The 26,210-nt window shown below is 29.0% G+C and overlaps 1 protein-coding gene across 3 annotated transcripts; it reads right to left on the bottom strand.

The window, feature by feature from the left end:
- Positions 1-1,310: 1,310 nt before the first annotated feature.
- LOC105201577 (alpha-tocopherol transfer protein-like) lies at positions 1,311-26,200 on the bottom strand. 3 transcript variants are annotated; one of them, XM_011169634.3, is made up of 5 exons: positions 26,094-26,200; positions 4,211-4,384; positions 3,370-3,923; positions 2,689-2,839; positions 1,311-2,549 (listed from the first exon to the last, which is right to left on the bottom strand). In XM_011169634.3, exons 2-5 carry the CDS (start codon positions 4,377-4,379, stop codon positions 2,518-2,520), a joined length of 906 nt encoding a protein of 301 aa, XP_011167936.1. In that variant the 5' UTR covers positions 4,380-4,384; positions 26,094-26,200; the 3' UTR covers positions 1,311-2,517. The 3 variants fall into 3 exon arrangements, with proteins under 3 accessions (XP_011167936.1, XP_011167933.1, XP_011167934.1); XM_011169631.3 differs by lacking the exon at positions 26,094-26,200 and adding an exon at positions 17,654-17,837; XM_011169632.3 differs by lacking the exon at positions 26,094-26,200 and adding an exon at positions 14,736-15,294.
- Positions 26,201-26,210: the final 10 nt, after the last annotated feature.

Consider the following 26,210-nt stretch of genomic DNA (forward strand, 5'->3'; position numbering starts at 1 on the left):
TTTGAAATTCTTAATTGTGTAATAAGGATGAAGTTTTTACCGAATCATATATATATATATATAATATATATATATAATATATAGGGTAAAGTCGGTATTTACGCCGCGGGGGGATGTACGCCGCAGCAGTCAGAAAAAATAGAAGAAATAAAGATAGTTTGCTCAAAACTATTTTGTTATGTGCCTTTATGTTATATTAGTATTGTATTGTAATTACAGTTCTTTATTGTTAATATTAACGAAAATATCGTAAATTGAATTAATTTTTTCATGTAGAAGTAGCGCGATCGTGTATTACCGTCTACGTAAAATAATTACTGTAGAAAATATAAAAGGCATAATGATTATTTCATGATATGTAAATGTAGAGCGATAGTAAAGAATAAAATACAAGCAAGATTCAAGTGCATAGCTCTTGTATTCTTTATTTAGTTTGATATCTTGTATATTCCATTTGTTTAGGATATACGGCCTTTTCAGCGAACGGGATTTATGCCGTAATACAGACACTGCGTGATTGGAAAGCAGCACTTACTCTATGTTGAGCACTATGTTGAGAACACAATGCGCACTCTGTTGATGTCTGTGCATATTAATTTCTTTAATATTGCATTATTATTACTTTGAATACATATTTACTGTTCTTATTCCCTAATAAACTTTATAAACACATTTTGTAAGTTATTATGTTATTTTATATCATATCTGAAAATATTATTTGTAAATTTTGATGCGCCGTGTATCTTACACATGAGTAGTCGTAAATCCCGCCACTTTTTTTATATGACAAAAATGCAAGGGTTTTTTTAAGTTTTTTTTTCAGTATAAGAAAAGAAATATTTCATACTTAAAATTTTTTTTATAATAGTAAACAGTATGAAGTTTTTATTAGCCTAATTTATTTTCCTTAAACATAGTAAATAATACTTAATAAATTAAATTTTCGATAGCTGCGGCGTATATACCGACTTTACCCTATATATATATGATTCGGTAAAAACTTCATCCTTATTACACAATTAAGAATTTCAAATTGATATATATATATATATGTAAGATGATCTGATTAAAAGTAGGTTTTGTGTTTACATATGTAATATATTGATCGGCACCGATAAAAAGTGTTACAAAACTATAATTTAGATTTTTCACTGAAAAGAACGATCTCAATGAGAAATGATAATGGAATCGACGTCGATTCGGTGAATCATTTTTCATTGGGATACATATACAACATTTTTTTATCCAAAAGTCTTATTTATTTAATTATTATACAATATTAAGTAATGTCCAATAAATACAAAATTATATGAATTAGAACTAAGTTATTATTTTAATAATACATAAAAAATAATAGAGAGAAAGATTGTTACTAAAAATGTTAATAAATGCGTATTTGTTGGTGTGTTGCGATAAATGCGTATTATTGTATAATACACATACACACGATAGATAGATTTAACGTACATATCTATGAATAATTTATTCAATATAAATGAAATCCACAATAGCAACAATGTCTTATTACAAATTTTATTATTTTTACATCGAGAAAACATACCAGGCATTCATTTATTTAAATATATAAGTTGTATATAATCTTAAAATTTTAAATAAAAATTTTATATGTATATACACATACAAGGTGTCTAATAATTATTTACACAATGCACACTTTGTAAATTTTTATAAATTAATTTCTTCTAAAGTGTTGCGCAATCGTAAAATAGTACAGAACTTTTCTGTTCAGTTATTCCGTTCTATCTTACAAGCGTTGTGTCAAATGATTAGATATCCTGTATACAGAGTGAATCTTGTATCAATATTTTGCCGTGAGAGTAGGCGACTTCTCAGCAAACAAGGCGACGCTTCAGTGACATCTTATTGACGTTAGAAACGTCATTAAAACATTATTAAGATATTGTTTGACGTCATCTTGTTTGCTGAGTTACTGACTGCAACTGTACATAATCCACTAAACTATAATACATGTATAATATAATTATATTTCTCAAATGGTGACACAGCCATTAAGATTCATCCTGTATATGTGTATACATATTAAATTTAATTAACGAATGATATATGAACACGTCATTCATTTTTGCGTACAAAAGCATAATACTTTTGTTACATAATTACTGAGTAATTAAGATTATGATAAAGATTAAGATTGCAAATCTTGAATAAAATCTGATCATCAAATATAGTTAATACAATTGATACACGCACAATTTTTACTATTGAGATTTTAAAAAAAGTACAAAAATATGAGGCTACATTATTAAAAACAAAAATTGAAAATTGAAAAATCATAAAATAATATGCTACAAATAAATTAAACAATACAAAATGAGCAAGATTTCATTCAAAAAGAAGTGAACAACAATAGTTCGCAATCGTTGCAATTGATGCTAAACCTAACATTCCTCCTAAAAAAATGTCGCTGTATAATTGTTTCTCCACATTGAATCTAAATACTTACCTTTTGTTACGACATAGCTAGCAACTGAAAAACTATTTCTTTTTGTAGCCGTATGAGTTAATTGCTGCAACAGAGAAAAGATCTTTCTTATTAAAAAGTTTTATTGAAATTCGCGCTAAATAGCTTTTGAACTTTATTTTAATTTCATTATCAGATTACCATTATAAGATGAGTGATTAAGTTTTCTTTTGAGCTTTCCTTACCTTCGTATTCTTTGTCGAGCTTCATTAGCAATGAATACCACTGGGGTCCGGTTATCTGTTTCATTTGCAGCGTACCACCATATTGCGGTGGTAGATGTGTCGGCGCCATATATTGATGCAACGATTTACGGTCAGTGCCGTGAAAGATTATCTGATAGACATAAACGTATAAAAATATATAAAAATCATTTAGTAAAACGAAACATAAATGCTTGACATTTAGGTAAATAAATTCTGCTGTTTATTTGCGTCTGACATCCTGCGTAGCTCTTGAGCTCATTACTTTCTATTTTTAATTTATTTATAAAAGCCTTAACTTTTGTTTATTTTGTTTTTTTTAATTCTACTATCTTCTTTTAACGTAAAAAACTAATATTTTAAAATAGCCAAATCTATCTATCTAAATCTAAAAAGATTTTGCAAAATGTTTATTACACATTTATCGGCAGAATATAACAGAATTTGCTAACAGAATGTGATTGCAAATTGACTGCGAAAATTTAGCAGAATCTATCTTGTAGTTATTTAAATGATACATTCCATTTAAATAATTGTAAAATAATAAATCCTGCTCGGTTTGTGCTGACAATCCACTGTCAGATTGTTAACGCCAATTTGATGTAATTAGTCTGTTTCAGAATCTGCTAACATTTTATTTACTGTAATTCATAGTGCACTCACTCTGTTCTTCAACTTTTCCTTCAGGAACGGTTTGAACAGTTTGAATACCATGTCAAATATATACGGTTGATTCACGACATGTAAGTTCTTGATTCTCGCAGGCATCGCCTCCTGAAGTAGATCGACTATCCTCTTGGCAAACGGCGGAGTGAACTGCCAAGCCTGCTGGAGGCTAAGGCCGTCCATGTCAAAGATAACGATCGCGCCGGCGATCTGCGTAGCCGGCTCCAGGATCGCCGCCTCCAAAAACAACACACATCCTTTGTAAACCTCGTCGAGGCTGCACTTGTTGTGCTTCCACTTCTTGCCGAGCTCGGCTACCAATATACGTCGACCATGCTGATCACGATTATTCATTACGTTCAGAATGTTGTGGTCGAAGATGTTCTTCTCTTTACTCGGCTTTAAGTCATCGTATATGGCCGAATGTTTCACCTTGAAGTTGTAATAGTTCTTGATGAGATTGAGCGACGATTCGGGATAATACTTGCACGGCCTTAAGAACCTGATCAACCATGCCTCGTTGTCCAACGGGCTTTTCAGATCCTTCTCGGCTGTCAAACAAGAAGGATTTTAAACGGCTGGCGAAAATGTCCAAGAAATTAAAAAAAAATTCTGAGAAACATTTCTTAGACATCTCCGAGAGACACTGTATGCTTTGCTTGTTTAAAGATTTTAAAGATTAAGCATTTAAAGACTAAAAGCATATTTAACCGATAAAGTGCATTAACATGCATTTCAGGTTTATTGACATTCATCGTATAAAAAGTTACGTTTTATTTCATAATCTTTTTATTTTATTTTATCGTAATTCATCAAGTTTCTTTACATAGCACGTTACCTTGTAATAATTCTTTTAGACGCGCCATCGATTGTTTTTGTATTTCGGGAGTCTCCCGTAATTCTTTCCTGGCTACCTCTTGCAATTCCGCACTAGGAGGACCAATTTCGAATTGGACCACAAAGTCGTCAATTTTTATGCATGGCACTTCGGCGATGTCCGACAACATGACGCCTAAAATAGTAATGTAATACATTAGTAAAAAGATTACTGTCGAGACTTTTAGCTAATATTTATCCAATTCATTTTTAACAAGTATCCTCTAACAGCAATAGCAAACATATTTGTAAATGTTTATGGAAACAATTGATAGCTAATATGTGCTAATTCATGTGCTAATTATCGTTCAAATTGCCAATGATAATCGAATTCAATTCAATCGTTGCTAACAAAAAAGAAAAATTTAAAAAAATTGTCTCTACTTACATAACAATTAAACATAAAAAGTTATGCAAATATGAAAAGTTAACAAAATTTTACATCCAGACTTTTATAAGTTTTACTTAAAGTCTTGAGAGATAAACAAACTCATTGTTTATAATGATTTATTTTAGACACATCAGAGTTAGATAAGTTATTATATTCTTTTAGCTAAATTAAATTAAAGTTAATGTCTTATAAAATTAATTTAGTTAATGTTAAAAGTTACATAAACAAAAAGTAACTCAAAAGTTACGTTAAGAATAAATTAATTCAAAAGTTACGTTAAGAATAAATTAAATTAAAAGTTAATTTTAAAAAATATATTAAATAAAAAATTAAATTAGTAATTTTTTAAAGTTAAATTACTAAAAAACAATTATAACATAAATTAAAAAATTGGAAATGTAAGGGCTAATGAGAGTACATCGTAGTTGTTAATGCGTAAGTTAAAACAGTTTATTTTCTTAATTCACAACAATGTAGAACGTTTCGACTCCACTTTGAGTCTTCCTCAGCTATCCTACTACGTAACAAAATATTTCCCTGTGCAAGGCACTCCTCAGCTGAGCAATCTTGGATTGCTCAACCGAGGAATGCCCCGCACACGGAAATATTTTGTTACGTAGTATGGTAGCTGAGGAAGATTCGAAGTGGAGTCGAAATGTTCTACATTGTTGTGAAAAAAATAAACTGTTTTAACTTACGCATTAATAACCGCGATATATCCTTATTAGACCTTATATTTCTAATTTTTTGACAATTTAAGAGTACCATTCTGTTAGATTTCATAATATAAATTATTAGAAAAATTTAATATCTTATTTGTAAATTGAATTCTTATGAAATAACAAGGAAATATTGTTTTTTTAAGTAGGAATGTATTTCTTCTTTCATAATCTTTTTCTTTTACATACATAAATAATTTTAACTTAAGAAAAAAGAAAGCAAATGAAAATTTGTATTTTTAAAATAATTAAAGTTAAAAATTAAATCATGTAACTAAGTTAAAAGTAACTAAGTTAAAAGATATCAACTTTTTATCTTTATTATTTAACTTTTAACTTGTTATATAACTACTTACAATTTAACTCTGACATCTATGTATAACGATCACCAACACAAAAAACGTAATATATAATTTGATATCACACAGATGGTAACAGAAATAACTAAATCTTGCAAGAATTTAAGCAAGTCAACTAACGTAAAAAATAAGTTTTATTCTTTGTAAAAATGATCGTTAATCCGTGTTTTATGAATGTAGTGACGCAGTTAACTGAACAGAGACTGTAGAATAAAATTTTATTAGCTTATTACGTTCGCAGAGACAATCGTTGGAAACGTGACTCATTGTCAGCCACGTTAACAGAAACATTCGGAGGAGTCATTCTATGGTCAGAAAATTCCGATACCACTACAATAACTACGATACATTTATGTGGTGTTGTAGTAAAAAAGTATCAGAACGATAAAATCTTTACCAAACAACCACAAAGTTATAAAAGAATATCTTGAAATGAAATGTCAACTATTATTATATATAAACTATTATTGTTATCAAATGTTAATTGATCATAATTATGCAAGAAACAACCAATCAACGTGGAATTCATTTTGTGAAAAATGCAAAAAATAGTTGATGTGGTATTTAAAAATGTAGGTAGCATTTAAAATATTTCATAATCATTAACAAACTTAATTCTTACAAAATAAGTAAAAAAGCATAAAATTGAGGGATGGATCGTTTTTGAAAAACGCCGTTTGTATGTTAGACATTTTTTTCCTTAGAATTCAGAAATTTTATTGTCACTTTTTAAATTTTATCTTTATTTTAGTTTGTTATAATTTCTTATAATCCGGAACATAAATAAAAGTTATAAACTTGGAGAAACATTTGGTTTAATTCTTTCCACACATACAAAATAAAACCATAAATAAAAATATGAATTTTCTTTAAAATTAAACATAAAAAAAAAAATACTGCACGTAATCAATTTTACTAGTCCTTACAATTTTCAAGCACAAAATTAGTCCAATGTGCGAATTGGAAAAAGGCGAATTAGAAATTTACGCAATTAATAAAATAAAAACTGTTTTTTTTTTTATAATTTAGGTACATATTAAGCTCAGATCTTTTTTGTTTTGTTTTATTTTGCTTTAATGTACAGGAAATCGTACGGATTATCCACTTATTATAATAATTCAAAAATTATAATTTTATGAGTTGGTAATTTCTTGCATAACTATGGCTAATTATTACATTCAATCATGGTAAAAAAGCAATGTACAAATGCACTTGAAAATAAATACATTATTAAATTCGAAGCTATAACATAAAGAATTATTAATGTTATATAAATCGTATATTATGAACATCACATATCAATTTGATGAGCACTAAATGACGACCAATCAAAAGAAACAATATTTATTCTGACGTCGTATCACGTATATTAATCACAATGTAATTTTGTCACGTATCCTCTTGGTTACTGCTTCTTGAAGAATTCTTGATTGTCAAACAAATTAAGAACTTCAACAGATTACACTATTAAAGCTGTCTGAAGAAGACACAAATGCATCAAAGAAGTAATATTGTTTGCTGATATAAGGCTCGATGTTTTTCTTTTAGATACTGTGCACAATAATATTATCATTATTGCCACGTGATACTCGTAGAGATTGATAAATTTAGAAAAAGAGCCTTGAAAGTGAATCTTGACTCTGGGACCAAAAGGAGAGTGATGTATCTTCTAGCAAGGTTTTGCGTAACTTTCTTCTAATCTCTTTTCTCTTCATCTTTAAAACACTCAATTGAAAAACGTCACGCGAAACGTAGTATTATAGGAATTTTCAAAAAAATTCAGAACTTTCAACATCAGTTTATTTTATTTTCACAAAGTTCACAATAATTTGACTAACTAGAACCGTCCGCAAGAATGTTGTAATGAAAGTTGCACGTGTATGCAAAGTGCGTTAAAAGATAATATTGTACACACACATACACGCGTGCGTTTCCGTGTTTCTCAATACGCGTCGTTAGATATACTGATATCATTAATGCAAACGCGTTAGTACATTTCTTACTAGTGTATGCGCCTTATCGTGCTTTAGGTAAGTGTGCATCACGCAACGTTACTTTTTTTCTTATTTAGAGCCGCGAAAGACAAGAAATCATTTATGTGCACGCGTGATACACATAACTGACATAACATGTTACGGGATATAAGATTTAAGATGAAGAACGGTAAGAGAATGTAACACGTCCGTTACGTCATGTGCCTGAACTTGCAATTTTGCAGAGCGCAATTATGCAACGCCTGAACCAAACGTTATTATACGGCACAGTAAGGTAATTTCACGTAGCACGCGAGACCGTCTCAATTTTCTACGACTGCATCGCATCGTGAATTAGTTCGGAATCTTGAAGATATTTACGTGGGAATTAATTACCCTGTGCTTACGCTGCAAATCGATAAAAGTGGATAATTGTCAATGGTGTTATGTAAAACATATTTTACAAATTGCAAAAACACGGCAACAAAAAATAGTCATTATTTATTGACGAAAAAAATTCGATCCGACATATGATAAAAATTACGTAAAGACGTGATTAATCTGGAATAAAAAGAACAAAGAATTATCGGAGTTCTCCGCATTGAATTTTTACATACACACGTACAGTAGAAAGTATTTTATATGTTAAAATCAGATCCTTGTTAAACTTTTTAAGTTAAATATTTAACAATAGAATGTTAATTTAACATAATGTAATTATGTTATTTTAATATTTTGTATTAAATTAATATTCAACATTTCTTAGTGTTAAAATAATAAAATTTATGGGTAAATGAACAAATAACACCAAAATAATATAATTTTCTTAATTCTAACATGATTATTAATAAATGAATAAATTATACGTATCATACACTATAAACTTTAATTTTATTGAAAGAAGTGTTTTTGTAATTGTTTTCAAATTGTATTGTGTTATATTTTTTTGTGTTAAATCTTTACATAATATTTAACGTATTCTTTAACGTATTCTTCTTGTCTCTTTAATTAACACAAAATTTGGAGTAGACATTGAGTAGACGTTTGGCACATACATGTTAAATTTAATACAAATTTTTCAACTCTGCAGCCGTCTTGCATTTATCCAGCATATTTCAAAATTATAATGAGCAATTTTGCGCTCGTGTGTAATGTAGCTTGCAAAATTTTTTAAAGATTACCGCGTTTATAAAGTGTTATTCAATATTTTATTTTTACGCCAAGAAATCCAAACTACATTTTCAAAACGTGTGTTTCAAAACCTTACAGTGATACTTAGCCGACTTTGCAGACGAAGCACAAACTACATTTCAAGTTTGAAGTTAGCTGCCTTGTCTTCTGCGAAGTCGTTTATGAAGCACTTCTGCTTTAACGGTGTATCGATCCTTCATACACAATATTCGTTGATACAGGACAGAAACGATTTCTTCTAAATAAAAATTACGAGGTAATTTTTGAGTCATGAATCGTTAAAAAACAATGAATTGTAACAAAGTGAATTTCAAAGATGCACAAATAAAGAAAGTGGAGAATTACTTTTCGGTGAATCTTTTATGAAATCAATGGTTTTGTCAAAGAATCTGAAAAACTAGATACAGATTTGGGAAAATAATTTTTTTACACTATTAAAATAAATAATTATGTAGGATGCTCAAGTTGAAGTTGCTAAAATGTCAAAACTTTTTGCAATATTACTCATTGTGTGTGCTTGAGTTTTACATAATTATTTTAATGTTCCAATAAAATTATTTTCAGATCTATATCTAGCTAGATTTTCAGATACATACTTCAGCAAAATTACTCTTTCTGTGATATAATTTTTTTTATAATTTAATTATAATTATTTTGCTATAACCAGTACAATTATTATATAAATAATCAACTAACGATCAAAATTGTATAACAACTACATAATTATACACACTTATATTTGATTGGCTGCAGAATAGAAGCTTTTTAAAGACTCCAGAATTTCTTTATTTTACAATCAATCATGTTAAAAAAATTTATTGTACGACAAATGTAATATCGGCCTTATTATGCTTGCAAAATTGTAATTTATTAAGAATAACTGTTTAGCCCGACAACCATTATTTTCCAAATTTAATAACAATTATTGAAGTTATTTTTCAATAACGGTTACTCAGTAACAGATAACGAAATAACGGCTCATCACTAATTCCAATCCCATAAACACAAGTCTATTTAGGCAATAGAAATGAAGAAAAAGTGTTCACCTAGATACTCCCTTTCACTGTATTACTCTTTGGTAATGCACTTAAATATTCACTTTAACTCGCTTTCGAGACGACTATTGGTTTTGTAAACAACTGGCAGCCGACCAAAACATCCTTTCACGAATTGCAAAAAATATATATTGATTAGTATGTTTGTGAGTAAATTAACAATGTGTGATAATATATTCTCTTTTTTTTTCCTTTTTTTTCTTATTGAATCAAATAATATTTTCAAACAAAAACGATAAGTCTCATTTTTATCTTTCAAATGATATAATTCAATATTTTATGTATCGCGAAAAATGCTCGAATAAAGTTACTCTTGAAATACTTTTGTACGCAGAAAAAAAACAGTATCAAATTAAAACTAATATAGGAGAGAATATTTTAATTATATATTAAACAATCATTGTTTATGTATAAGCAAGAAATTATATTCTATAGTATCATTATACATATAATAATGAGAATATTTTTCTTGATAAAACTATACAAAATTTCTTCATATAATGTGTTTAAATTATATCTGTTTAACGCTCTATATAATCTCTTTTCAATATTTCGAAAATAAGGATATCCTTAAAACAAGAATTCTCTTCTTCTGTATAATTATATTTTTATTTATATTATATAACAGTCTTCTCAAAGTGTCATCTTACATTGGTTGGTGATGAAATTTCGCGGAATAAAATGATAACTGCTTAGTCTGTCAAAAGACAAGTTGAAAGTGCTTATACAGACAAACGTAAATCTTGGCAGTAAAATGAGAACAGAGAAAGAGAAAAAAGAGAAAGAGAGAGGGGAAAGAGGGAGCACGAAGATCGAAGAGTAAGTTAGATCTTTTGTTTATCATTCATGACTAGACGCAAACTGCTGATTGGTTGCAAAATTTCGCGTATGTGGCGAATTGTAAAAATTTGTAATTACACAAACCAAGAGGTAAGAACAAGTACGTCCGCAAAATAAAGGTGTGCCGTAAATGGAACGTCTAATATTTCTTCGCACGTAACGCGCTACGAAGCCACATCCGGTCAACGGGAAATATGATGACTTCTCTCGAATCGACTCGCGGCAATAGTTATTTTATAAGGCTCAAAAACGACGTTCCTTAAAAGTGGTCGGAAAGAAATGATTTATAAATATCAGCTAAATATCAGTGGTTAATTTAAATTTTTCTGCCATTGCTAAAAGTTGGCTATTAAAAAAAAAAAAAATTGGCTGCAAGACACAACTTCATTATATTATAATAAAATGAAAGCGTGCTTTAACACTAATAGCTAAGACGGTGGCAGTTATTCTTTAATATCTTACGCGCATAAAATCGCGCGTTTGAATCACAATTGTTTATGAGACGTTGTATATTTTATTCTAGCGACGAATGTTTTCTTTTTGTTATATGTACTTAGTTATTACATTTTACTTATTAAAAAATTAAACTATGGCATCAATGTTATTAGCTATTCCTATTTTAAGGACACGTTTAGATGCTACGGCTATATTTTAGCTTCGTCGACCAATCCTTTCTTTGCAAAAAGTTATTTATAGCTATGCAAACCGCGTAATACTCTCTATTGAGATTTAGAAGCAAGAAAGGAATATGTTCGTAGTAACGAAAGAAGTAAATATAAGATCATCTCTAAAATTTTACATATTATAAATTCGCTTTTTTTTCACGCTGAACTTTGTAAGATAAAAGGAATAATGTTTTACCGCTGTTTAATATTTTATCATTCTCAATCTTGATTTATGTTAACGTCAGAAATAAATTATGTTTTTTTGTCCGCGCCAGTTGTATCAAATTATGTAATATTGTTAAAAACAACGTGTGTTGTCATATAAAATACAAACAAAGACGTATAAAACTGAAAGTTTTTACACAATTCTCCTTTCGAAAATAATGAATAATGCATAATCTCTCTCATGCATTCTTTTTTTCCACGCGTTTTTGTCTGCGCAAATACATGGGCTATTCAACGAAGACATTTTAATTTTTCAACTCAGAAAATTACTAGTTTCTCAGCAATCTTTGTACAAAAAGATTAATCACGATTATCGAAAAGATTAAAAATAGTAAAAAAAATAACGAGAACTTTTTTTTAGAAATTCGAGAAATTATCACAAATTATAATTTCTGCAAGGTGTAACAACCTTGAAGCGGTTCGGCTGAAAGTACCGTTGATATACCGTATTTGTGTCACGGTCAAGAAAAGATTGCTTCGAGAAATCCAGTGCCAGTTTGGCCTGGAACAATATTCTTGATATATGGATATCAAAAATAATAAATATCATATCTTTGCTTCCAATTTATTTAGAAAAATGTTTCTCGATTTTGTAAAATTTAGAATTGAAGTAATAATTCTTTATTATTTCAAAGCGCTTTAAAAAGTAATAATAATAGTAATAAATATTCGAGCAATTCGCAACTTTGGAGCCTGTTACTTGTAGATAATTTTTATCATTTACACCTTTTTATATGTGTATTAATGATGTAGTAAGCTTACTGCATTTTGCATATAATTATCAGATTTCGGATAATCAGCGAAAGTATTTGCAGCAAATAAAAGAAATTCTCATTATCTGTTCAACTGGATCAGGAGCAAGTTAATTAGAAAATAATCGCAAAAAGTGCAGTACGAAAAGGCCAGTTAAAGGAATCCTCAAGAAAGTAGCGAGCTGGGAAATGCGAGCGGTTTATGCACCGTTAGCGGTTTGTAGCGTGAGATTGCATCGCTCTAATAATTTAGTCCCGATCCAAAATCGGTTGTCTGAAACGACAGTTTAATCCACGATTTAAAAACAGTTTGTAAAAAGCGTTATATATTTAGAAAAGTAATTTACATATTTGCAATTTTATATCCTTTTTTTCGTGTCGCTAAAGACGAGTTTACGAACTGCTTTTGCATAATATCTTCGGTTCTGCCTATCATCCAAGCATAAAGTTTATAAACACTTTTTATATTTTTACGTTGGCATAATTGCACAATTAAATCGCTAAATATGTAGCATTAAAAAAATTGATTAAAATATTGAAAAATACAATTTTATGGTTCTTTTTTTACACAAATAAGTGCATCTATAAATATTTTTCTTTTCTTATTTTCTTTTTTTTTTTACTTTCAACGAATGCTTAATGACAATCTTAACAGTTTTTAAGTATTTGATTTATTAAATATTTTATATTAAATATTCTGTATATTAAGTTCAATCGCTTTATGATGAATTAAGCTATAATATATCATATAATATACGGTAAATATACCTGTATAATAATTCTGTATAATAATACACATTTTTCATAACTAATGGTACAATTAAGAAGAGAATGATTCTAGATAATCTAGATGATGCAGCTTAATATATATATATTTTTTTTATTAAATAATCTCATGCAAGATTTTCTCGGTATATCAGTAAGAACGTACTTATGTTACATTTAACTAATACACTAAGAAAAATGTCCGGAAAATAACGATCGGATTAGCCCATTAAAAAGTAACAAACGGATATTTCCGATTATTTAAATCGGAATATTCGCAAACGGATGGATAATCCGTTTAAAAAGTGACGGATAGTTATTTTTTTAAACAGATTATGCGTTTATTTCTGCACATTCTGATTTAAATAATCGGAAATATCCGTTTGTTACTTTTTAATGGGATAATTCGATCGTTATTCTTTGGACATTTTTCTCAGTGTACATATTAGTAATCTATATTATATATAATATATTAGAAATAAATATAATTATATATTTGTACGTACATGCGTGTTGGCATAGATATACAGAGAAAATCTTGCAAAAACTCCTACATAAAACATTTTTTAATCACAAAAAAAATGAAGTACAAATATTGCATAAATCGTCATTAGTATAGCACATTGCGCAATGAAGCATAATAACACGTTATTACAATGAAACATAATAACATGTATTGTTACAATTTTAAAATCGCAAAAGTGTACCTTCGAAAGTTCCATTACGTAATCATGTTTGTTTATGGCGTATAGTGACCTAATAAGTGATTGATTAAATGCATATTGCATCGAAATGACAGATTTATAAACAGAGGAAAGTTATCGCACTTGAAATTGAGGCGACATGAATTCAAAAGACTCGGTGAGTCACAACTTTCCACAATAAAATAGCCAACCGATTGTAAATACTGATTTCTGCCTGTCGAAGATATTTTCAAGTTCGATGCGACAGCGCGTTGCGAGCAGTCCGTTACGATTAAAGTGAAGAAAAATGCAGGTCAAAATAAATGAACGGTCAAATTGTCGACTTGTATGTACGATCAAGGCTATGGTCCACTTGACACTATATAAATACTTCGAAGCGTTTGATTAACCAATTGGAACATTGAATTTCACAAATTGACCAATTAAAGAATACTTTGAAAGCATTCGTAGCGTCAAGTGGACCGTAACCCGAGGCGCGCGTTAGAAAAGACGAAAATGTGAATGAGGTTCGGTCGTTCACCTCGCACGTGCACTGTTTAGAAAGTTGATACGGAAATATGATATCAGTCGATGTGGCGTTAGTCGCAGCTTTTCAAATCGTTCAGATCTTGATAATCGTATGCTTGATGCGATTTCTGACGTCAGACCGTACGTCTCTGTACGCATTTTTATACACGTTGACGATGAAAAATATATCTAATGCAAATTAAATACGTGTCCTAACGGTGCTACGATTTTCTTTACGGGCATATAAAAATACCTAACATTTATTCGATGAAGGAATTCATCACGACCTACAATCACGAACGCGCACTTTCGTTTTGGTTTACCTGGTTTTGTATACTCACTTTCTAACAATGGTGCCATGATGCGCTGTACGGTTTCTGTATACTATATAAACAAGCAGACACAAAATTCAAAGATAGAATGCGAAACTTCGAGGATAGTCGAACACGAAATCGATCACGGACGTTAGACGTTCCAGGCGATCCGAGCGACACCAAAAAACACTCGAAAATGCGGCCGTCACTGCACCCGTATTCTCTCTTATACGTTGGTGTAAGAGTCTTCAGGGTCAAGAAGGTAGGCAGTAAACGTCGATTTTGCACGAGCGCACGCCGTCCGCATGCGAACGCGACTGACAATTTTTTTAGCGCTGCCATTAAACGCACTACTGTAACAATAAACTCGGTAATATGGAATAAATTAGGAATTAGCTTTAAAGACATACGCGATTAATATTCTCCGTTGAATAGTAAAATGTCGCGTAAGATAAATATTCAATTTTAATTGTCATTTGATATCGCGTTTGTTAAAACATTCTTCTTTGTTTCCGCGCTACTAACAACTCGTAAATGTATATATAAATAGAAGAATATTTTTTCTTCGCAAGTGTAACTACAATATATTATACAATATAAAATTATAACTACACAATATAAAATTGAGAATACTTTGAAGAAAGAATATTTTTTATATCAAATATCAAAAATTGCAGAATTGTTGGGAATGGGAACTTGTACCATCCGTGTCGAGATTACAATCACGCGTAATTAGCAATTTTCATAGCCGCCAACGATAATTATGAGAACATTAATGTGGTAAACAAATAATTTAATGCAATTAGAAACTCGAAAAATTTCTTAATTAGATTATAAGCATTAATTACTTTATAAATATCTAATGATCTTGGTTTAAACAACGCAATTATTGCCGTTATAAAATATTTTGTGTAATATAGGGAATATATTTTATATCTTTTAATGTATGAATATACAGAGAAGAGTTCCCAAAATCGTGATACTTAGGATATTTTGTAATTTCTCGTTTGGTAACTTGTATATACAATATGTAAGTTAATGTTAGAAATTGTAGTTTGATATTTAAGATATTTATTACTAACCTTAACCTTTTTGTCAAGAATAAATTAATTTATTATAAGATATTTTCTTAAAATATGTAAGATGTTAATTTCAGTCTCCTAAACCGGTCTCCTAAATTGTATCAATTTTTTGTACTTCCATTAAAACGTTCTTCTATTAAAAATAATAAAGTTTGCGGATAACATTATAAAAAGTAATATAAGATAATATAAATGTTTGAGATTTACATATATTAAGAACAAACCAAAAAATATCTAACATAAATATTACATAATAATAATACGACTAAACTCATCCTTAATACTCATTTAACTTATATACTATAAGTTAGCTATATATTTGATTCATAACTTCGTAATTATAAATATTTATATAGTCATAAAATAATAAATCAATATGAGTTGCCAAATCGTACCAGTATAATTCACGAAATAAATTTTGATGTGAAAAAGACACGATAAATTTTACAAAAGTATAAGCTTAACTTTTATAATCGTAGTATGTACACAAAAGCGTTCTACGTAAGCGTTTTACAAATCGTGTCAATAAGTCTATACGTTATTATATAAGTCTATATGTTACTGTGAAATTTTACACAAAAAATACAGAATAAAACCGCATTGTTAAATCATTATCGGCTACCCAAATTGATAAAAAATTATATCTCAAGAGACAAGGTAGTGACTTGTGATACGGTAACTTGATTTTTTAAAAACGTTTACCACATGCAAAATAAGACGAATAATATTGGGATTGTTATGCTTATTTATTTTTGCTGATTTATTTCATATTTTTACTATTAAATTAATTTATATTTAATAGAGAAAAAGAAAGTGATAAGGTTTCTGATCTAAGGTTCTGATACAAATCTTCCTTAAATAATATATAATAATAATACTAGTTTACAAAGTTTCATACTGAAGCATATGAAGACTTTTTAGAATAAATTTTAACGCTGAAATATTTCTATTTGCTTTCGAAATTTCTATTAGGTCTTGTATTGTGATATAAGAAAAGATATTTTTTCCAACATATAGTGAAGTTCTATTAAAATTAGAACATAAATCAGAAACTATGTGTGTTTAATTTGAGTCTTTATATAAAAAAGTAATGTACATTTCAACAATTTTGTGATTATGCGATCCTTCTTTCCAATAATGTTTTGTCAACAAACGTCACAAAAATAATACGATTTAGATAAATAAATAGAGTAGTGGTAGAGAAATAATTTGGATTAGTCTTACACAAGTTTCTCAACATTTTTGTGCCATAAACTAAAACAACAGCTCTGTGCCATATTTTTATAAATAAATGATAACACATTGTAATGACAGGGGGTGTTTTCCATTAATTACACAAGTCGATACAAAATGTTATAATCATTCTATCTTTTGGCATTAAATGAACAAAGATAGCATGAAGCTTGTATCGATTTTGGTCAGTAAATAGAAAACACCCATTATCAATTAAACAGTGCTATCAATACGTTTTATCTTAAATTTTATCGTTTTATTTATTCGATCTAATAACAATGTTCAATTGACAGATTTAAATTTATCCTAAAATACGTTAAAAAAATTGTTTGTCCTTTTCTTGTACTAAATTAATATAAACTAGTGTAATTATTACATTTTGTGGGTCTAATATAATAACATGCTGCGCTGGATCATATTTAATATCGATATTACAATACAATGAGAAGCAAGCTCCACTCGTAGTATTAGTCATTTTATTGTTATAAAAATGAAATGTTATATAATGTCAAATCACGGTATAAATTCGAGCTATCTAATTGGATAGAACTTTCATTTTTCTGTTGTGCACAAGTTGCAAACAAGTTGATCAAGAGATATTATAATTAGGAATAATAAGAAGTTTCGTACCTGCTAGAACTGGAACCATCATCATATTGGCGAACTAGTTATCTTTCGATTCGGTTTGATGGAAAGCAATCACATAAGAAGCGCGACTCAACGAACGATTGACTTAGCACTGACGAACGAATGCTGTGCACCTTACGAAATGAGTTGCGTGTCGCTAATGGAATACGATAGAGCGATGAGTCTTACTATATACGAAGTTCGATTCAATTTGATCTTTACCCTTCCGCCGTCAGTCGCGGCCATGCGTTATGTTACCTTCTATCTTTTCCCCTCCACTTAATCCATATTTAATATATTCCGGATGATTTATACGTCGGAAGTAATCTTTCAACTGGAGAAAAATAAGCAACTAAAGATCACATAAGAAATATTATTACTTGGTATATCATATTATTACTTGGTATATCTGTCTCCAAGTCTGTCGTGTCTGAGGCTCGCCAAAAGTTTAGCGAATTATTTATTACTTCTCGCGCATTATTTTTTAAATCAGTAGTTGTAATAAATAATATTTTTTCCCTTGATATTTTGGCTAAAGAAAAACATGCAGAGATTATTTAAAAGAGTTGGAGACTTTATTAAAATGTAATGCACAAAAAGAAGAAGAAGGAGAAGTTATGTATAAACTTTTATATACCAAATAAATCAGATAATATACTAATGAATTCAGACTATCGTGACAGCAAAGGCCAACAATAAAACACAGAGAAAGCTATTTTCGTCATCAGTCCAATCCCATTACTCACCGTAAGTCAGATCCGGGTATTGCTTTTGACATTAATTTAAATAAATCAAATGTCCCATTCATATATTAATGTAGTAAAATAAATCCTTTGCTTTTATATCGCTTTTAAATAGTAGATAACGTTCGCTATCAAAATGACAAAATATTATTTTAATACTTTAGAAACAATTTTTTTTCTTTACAAACTTATATTGAAATAATTTAGTTCAAAAATAGCTTATATTAAAACAATTTAACAAATAGACCAGCTCGTTTATGTCAACAATAAATTAAAATAAATATTAGGTCAAATTAAATATTTTAGTTTAAAAATAGTTTAAATAGCTGTAACCTTCAAGCTATAAATTTTTTTAATGTCTTTTTTTCAAAACTATATACATTATGTATACTGTACATTGTTTTTATTGAATTAATGTGTTGATAATAAGGTTACCGAGAAACAAATACTGTTAATAATTTTGATTTAATGGAATAAGGAATCGTAATTATAAGATTTAAATTTGTTATTTAAAACATTAGAGATTGAAAATAAAATAAGTTTACTTTTCGATTTTACCAAAAGTTGTTAGTATGTCTCAATAAATAGGTATGTATAAACTAATGCAAATTTTAATTAATTTATTTAAATATAATTACATAAATATAATTTATTTTATTAAATATAATGATTTATAAGTATTATCCATATATGTTTTATAAAAACATTTATAACCTTTGTTTCAATTTTTATTTATTCTTTTCTGTACCATGTTATAATACATTGTGATTACTCAAAAATTATTACGCAAAAAAAATTAGTTACAGCAGCAAAAATATGTATGAGGCAATTAAATTTCTGTAATATACAATTAAAATTTGGCTATTACATACAGATTCTTGCTGCTTCATCTCTAATTGCAACTAATTTCTTTTCGTGATATTATTGCAAAATGTAGAAATTCAGTAAATAGTTAACACAGATAATTATACAATAACTTTTAATAGAATGACGCAGTGCATCATTAGATATTCTCCCTTTGATTTTTATCGAGAAAACGATGTTTTTATTGAACTATGAAAACAAGAGGGGCCGATTTTCTCCGATAGATTTTTTTCTTATGATCCTAAGAATATCTATTATTGCATATTTCAAAATTATTTGCAAAAATTATCAAAAATTATTGCTGAAGATATATAAAACAAATTCCAAGGATAAATCTCTCGATATAAATCGATGGAAAATCTTGAAATCTAGTAAAAAGATTATTAACTGCACCTGCATTGTTATGCAATAATAATGACGTGCATTCTATATTCTCATTTATTACTAATTTACTGCTAAATAAAGGTTCATATGTATTCTTCGTTCGACATGTTTTTCCAACGTACAGATCCTTATATTCTCGTGATATATTACGCTAGAAGTATTCATAAATGCAATATCTTGCTGAAATAAAAAATGAAATTTGCAATAATGAGATGATAATACATGATCACTATTAAACGTGTTATATCACGCAAAGTAAAAAAAAATAAGCAGTTTTGCAGATTTATCAATTTAAATGTTAATGAATTATGTAACATTCGTTCCGAAATCTAGCGAAAAAAACAAAATATGACAAGTACTAATTTGCATCAAATACTAATTTTTTCTTTTCAAAAACTCAGAAGTTGTCTGTAATCTCACAAACTGCACTTGCGCTCAAGCTGACTCGATTCGATTTTACTTTTGTTTTTGTTTAACTCTTGTGCGCACGTTCTCGTACCACGTGTACACGTCAGCTAGATGCAGGAAAACAATTAACGACAAAAAACAAGGCATAAAGAGATGCATGCGCATTTAATGGAAGTTTGTTTATAAAGTGTTACCTCCAAGCTATTTCCGTTATTACGAATACAAGGGTAAAGAACATCACTTTGTCCTTACGTCTGTTCTCTAGTAATGCCTATGCTAATTTTTTTCTATCTCTCAAAGAAAAATAAATGCATATATATAATAAGGCTCATAATAATGATAAAAAATTAAAAGTAGAATAGAAGATACAAGTCAGGGGCAGTAAATGCTGCGTAAAAATAACATAAAGACATTCATTGATATTTAAATTGAATTTATTGTAGTGACGAGTGCAAATTCATATTAAGATACTCAGACCTTTGTGACTTATTATAAATTCATGCTCGTCACGACTATTAATTCATTTTTGACAACTGCTGACCTTCTCTTTTATTACTTTAAAGTGAGCCTTCTCCTTTATTACTTTAATTTAGCACTATTATTTCTATTTTGTTGTGCTTAACTTGTTTCTTTTTGTTGTGCAATCCGTTTACAATGGTAACCATGTCTACTACATTCGTATCTAACAACTCGCATTTTAACAACTTTTTTATAAAGGGGTCTTCTGGGTAGTAGCAATGTATATTTGCACTGCAACCACTTTCAACACCTGCTGAAGATGGCTTGAAGAAAGAGTCAAAATGTAATTTCAGTATATATACAATATACATGTGTGTGTGTGTGTGTGTGTGTGTGTGTGTGTGTGTGTGTGTGTGTACTGTTGCACAAAAATTTTTAATGTTCTTTAAATGAAATTCAAAAACAATGTTTATAGATATTTGTACATAAATTTATTTATTTAACTACGGATGTGTCGTTACTTTTGTTCCAATTCAGTATATATATATATATATATATATATATATATATATATATATATGGAGAGAAAGAGAGAAGATAGTAACATGGCTATTGTAAATAATATGGTTATCCCTATTATCTTTGTTATTAGGTGACGAATTCTAACGCTTGCTCATAAAATTATTTGTTTAATAGCCTTCCATTATGTAATGGCGCTAATATACCAATACACAATAGCCGACAATTGTTATAAGACATTTTTACCTTTGAGCACTTCAAAACTATTTCAAAATACATTTTAACTATATTTAATTACACATACTTTCTCATGGTTTGTAAATTTGAGCGTATTATCATAAGAATGAATGTACTCTCGAGTGCCTTTTGTTATTTAACTTTTTATTTGATTATATACATTTCAAGTTATGCAAAGTTAACAAATACACGAAATTTTGTTAATACAGCTTATTAAGTAAAATTTTTATATCAAAATATTTCTTCGATGAATAGAAGGTTTAGAAACATTAGAGGTATCAGTTTAGAAAATCTGTGATTTATCTTTTAATTAAAGTAAATCAACATTTACCACAATCCTAAAACTTCGTGATTATATTGCTGATTTTTCTAACAATTTATTTTAAAAAATATAATTTTATGTCAAAATAATATGTGTTTAAAAAGTTTTTTTTTTTAAATTTATTTTTGGAATAATTATATTACCAGCCCTTTTCTTCTTCCACCGATTATGCAGTGCAATAATTTTTTTATAAATCATGTCCTAAGTAATAAATATTTCCCAACTTCGAGTCTAGAATTTATTGAAGAACAATTTGCAGAATACAATCGTTAAAGTTTTAAAAATATTGATTATTAACAAAGTTATTCAATAAATTGTAAATGGGTGTCATTATTACTTTTTCCTCTATTATATTTATTAAATAGAAATAGAATCAAGTTACTCATTACTAGTCATTAAGATTAAGATTAAAATTTAATATATGACAGACAATGAAAAGTTAATCAATTATGTCGGATTTTAAATGCTCTTATATTACTTCCTGCACATTAGTGAAAAGGTAGCAAATAGATTGATTAATGTGATTGTCATCATTCAAAAGTTCAAGCTTAATGACATGTATGTTTCGTAACATACTATTACATATCATAGGTTTTAACACTCAACTGCGTTAATGTGTTGTCTATGAATAAAAATATTACATAAGCATAAGGCTATAACATAAGAATATATAATATGTAATCGTTGAAGTTACATTTTCATTTATTTTTCGTTTAATGTTTGCATTCAGTGTGTACACAATGTGTAAAAAGAAGATCTATTAATCACAACGACGTAATAATGCGTGATAATTTGCATGCATATAGTAGCGTCAATTAGATCACTCCATTAACTAAAACGTATTCTCTTATTAAGAGTTATCAAGAAACGTTTATATTGACAAACATTTGTTATACGGAATAAATATATAATTTAATAAAAATCAATAGAATGGAACTATTTTTCTTTGGGACGCTGGATACGAATCTAGTTTCTAAATTATTTCACACGTTACACACAATTTTGAGAAATTTGCAATTAAAGTAAAAAAAAAGAGCTATTTCCACGTACTTTGTCATATTATAATTACGATATGTGAGGTGCTGGAGAAATTTTACTGTAATCAAAATTAAGTATATTATTATGACTTCCAACATTCAAAAGAAATCTTTGGTATAGTTTATAAGATATTCATGGTTAAATATGGGATATGCATGTAAAAAATTTCTATATTTATATGACTTTCTTATATATCAGATATATTGAGTATATATATATAATCGCTGTTTATATGATTAATATTAATGTTTGTAATTGCTATAAAAAGCTGATGGAAACAATTGAAGAAATTTGTAATTTTAATTCTATTCAAGTGCCGACGTATCGTCTTTCTTTGTGTAATTTCCATCACAGAAATTGTTTTTTAACTATTCAATAAGTGCTAAAGATTAATAATTATATGAAAAATTTAATTCGTTAAACAAATTTAATATTTGCTTGTATATTTATATTCGATAGTTGGTACAATATTCTCATTTTTTTTCACAAATATTGTTTTCATCTAGAATAATAGACGCAAGTATATAATTTAAGTTTTTATAAGAAGCAAGCGTTAAGATCAAATATGCAAATGCATAGATGTCACCTGATTTTACAATGGCGTATAATCTAAGCGCTATTTGCGTGTATAAGTAAAAAAGGAAAGAAGATAGAAACTATTCTACTAATGTTAGTTGAATAAAATGAGTTATAGAAATTAAAAACAAATATAAAACTATAGAAAAATAATGCTATCTTATATTTATTCAACTTATTAAAATAACTAAATGTCTGTTGTAAGTTTTGCTTAACAGCAAATTTTGACTAATTATTTCATTAAGAAAATGTACGGTAGGATATTCAAAGATTCCCTAAATTTTCCATGAAAACTGTAACTAGTTCAGAGTTTTGCAAAGTTAAATATCGCAGGTCTACAATATTACGAAAGAGTCCACCAAGTGCCAAATAATTAAATCACTCATAAAACTTGCTATTTATGGCATTGTTCTTAAAAAAATGTAATAACCATTGTAACATGTCTTATTATTAATTATACGTATTCAAGATAAAATTAAATTTTCACACACATCAATCCAAACACAATATTGCAGATATTACAATAAAAAACTTTTGAATAATAAAACAATGCTATAAGCATAATGCCTGCACAATGTGGCAGACTGTTTCACAATACTAATAAACTTGCAATCTCAGTCAAAAATAGTTCCTCGAAACATCGTTAAAATCGGTAAAAGCCATCAATTTGAAACTTGATGTAAATGTTAAAACTTTAACATTTTCGAGTAATAAATAGTTGCGTATATACATGGAAAGAACAACTTTACTGCAGCATCTAAAAATTTAACTAAATATAGATCAAAAAATAATTTTATGTTGAGTCATCAAAATAATTATATAGGACATCCAAGCAAGATAATGTTATTGTAAACAATGTTTGATTTTTAGCAATGTTTGATATTCTAGCAATCAAGTTAAATATCCGATACAATTTTTTAAACAATTTAACACAATTATTTTCAGATCTGTATCGTATTAAAATTTTTGAAATTTCTGTTTATTTCAGTAAATTTTATACTACAATTTTCCAATAGAAATTGTAATAAATCTGTTCTATATTTTTGATCAAAATGACGTCTTTCTGAGAAATTATTTCTGATTGAAATATTTAACGACAAAATTCTACATTTTAGTTTGCACGGAAAATTTTAAAACAAAAATTTATTCAGGACTTTTTAAAATATTCCCTTATATGTATAATATATACATACATTTTTTCTGAAACTCTCTGAAGCGTCAAAATCTACGTATCACAGTTATTGGCGCTGTCCATGAGATTCATTTAATTTACATTGAAGAAATTAAAATAATATAAAATTCATATACAAAACAATTCATGTAATAAAAAATAAAAAATATAAAGTTTATTTTATTCCTTCGTAAAAGAATAATTCATAATTGAATGGATCTAATAGACATCGTCATTTCCGGAAAGTTAATATAATCTTTGTTTTTAAAACATGTTAGCAAAAGCTAGGGCGAAAACGCGTGCATTGTTGATAGCAACAGGTTTGAAAATTTATTAATAAAAGAGAAAAAACATGGAAAAATACTTTCGCGTATTAATTGATCTGACGTTTACGAAGCGATAAATAGCTATCGACCGAATTATCGAGAGGAGACCTATCTCTTTCACGCATGTAACGAAGAAACGAAGGCTCTGTTTGCCGAAGCAACGCGTATGTGCATACACGTGCATATGTGTTTGCGATTCTGCACGGCCATTCCTTGACAGTGTGTACTTTACATGTGTGTGGATGTGTGTGTGTGTGTGTGTGTGTGTGTGTAAACACCACTGCATAACATGTTCGATCGCGCTTCCGACTTCAGATAAATTTAGTTCTACTCGCCTAAGCGACGATTTCCCTTTCTACGGGTGTAGCTGTCCGATGGTTTGCATCGTTTAGTGAGAGTTCATGCGTGGGAATTGCATAAGCGCTTTAAACGGCCGCATGAGCCACAGCTCAACGGCTTTCAACGTGATATCAGAGGTCACATCGGAAGATGAACGGATAATAACAGCTTCCGTGAAATTGATTTAGCCTAGAGCGCATCGGGGATGCTTCGTGAATTTTTCATATATGCATCCGCCTCGATGAAAATATCGAGGCGGATGCATGTATGAAAAATTCACGAAAAGTCAAAGGACGACATCCTACCACATATATATGTTTTTTTTCCGACAAATGATGACACCTCACATTTTTTATAAAGAAGAATTAATTTTAATTTGGCTCTTTTGGCGTCTCGGATTGCTCGTATGAATACAAGAGAGAGTAGTTGCACAAGTGTATCGTTAGGTACTCATCGTTTGTCACAACTTGATCATCATAAAATTGCGCAAGCCTTTCTCCGCTGCCTTTCTCTGATCACCTCTCGATCTTCTAAAATTAGTACTCTTATAGAAACTATCCGATACTCTTAGCGAAGCTATAGCGCTATCTTCGTATTGTAAATTTCTCGTTACGAAACTCGATCACATCGCGCTAGTCCTCCTTAAGTTAACCCAAGGATATACGTCTGCGTGACAGATACAATTGCGCGAGCTCATTACACGTTAATTCTATCTTGCCTTCACAATCCTCTGGTAATACAGCGCTTCTCTCGTAATATGTAAGATTTAGTCTTTGCAGAGCCATTGAGTCTCGCACCGTGAGGCTTTCTATCCTTCCGGAACAATGGAAAATGAATATACGGGATGAACTCACAATTAGATGAAATGAGATGATAGCGTGTACTTATATACCTCTAATTCCACGTCGTGTACTCGAGCAAGAGAAAGGATTAATTTTCGGATTAAAAAACACCGAAAATAAAGTAGCAATTCGAATAAAACCACACATATTTGCTATATAATCGTCACCCATAAGAATTGCTAGCAGAAATCTAATATGGTATGTAAATTAGTTACCTGATAAACGTATGCGCGTAGATGACCTCAGAGAACAGTTCGATCCAAGTAAACGGATAAGACTAATTGTAAGCTCTGTTACTTAGCTTCAATTATTAATAAGTGTGGTAAATATCC

This window comes from Solenopsis invicta, chromosome 15, assembly GCF_016802725.1.
Source record: "Solenopsis invicta isolate M01_SB chromosome 15, UNIL_Sinv_3.0, whole genome shotgun sequence".
Taxonomy (NCBI): Eukaryota; Metazoa; Arthropoda; class Insecta; order Hymenoptera; family Formicidae; genus Solenopsis; species Solenopsis invicta.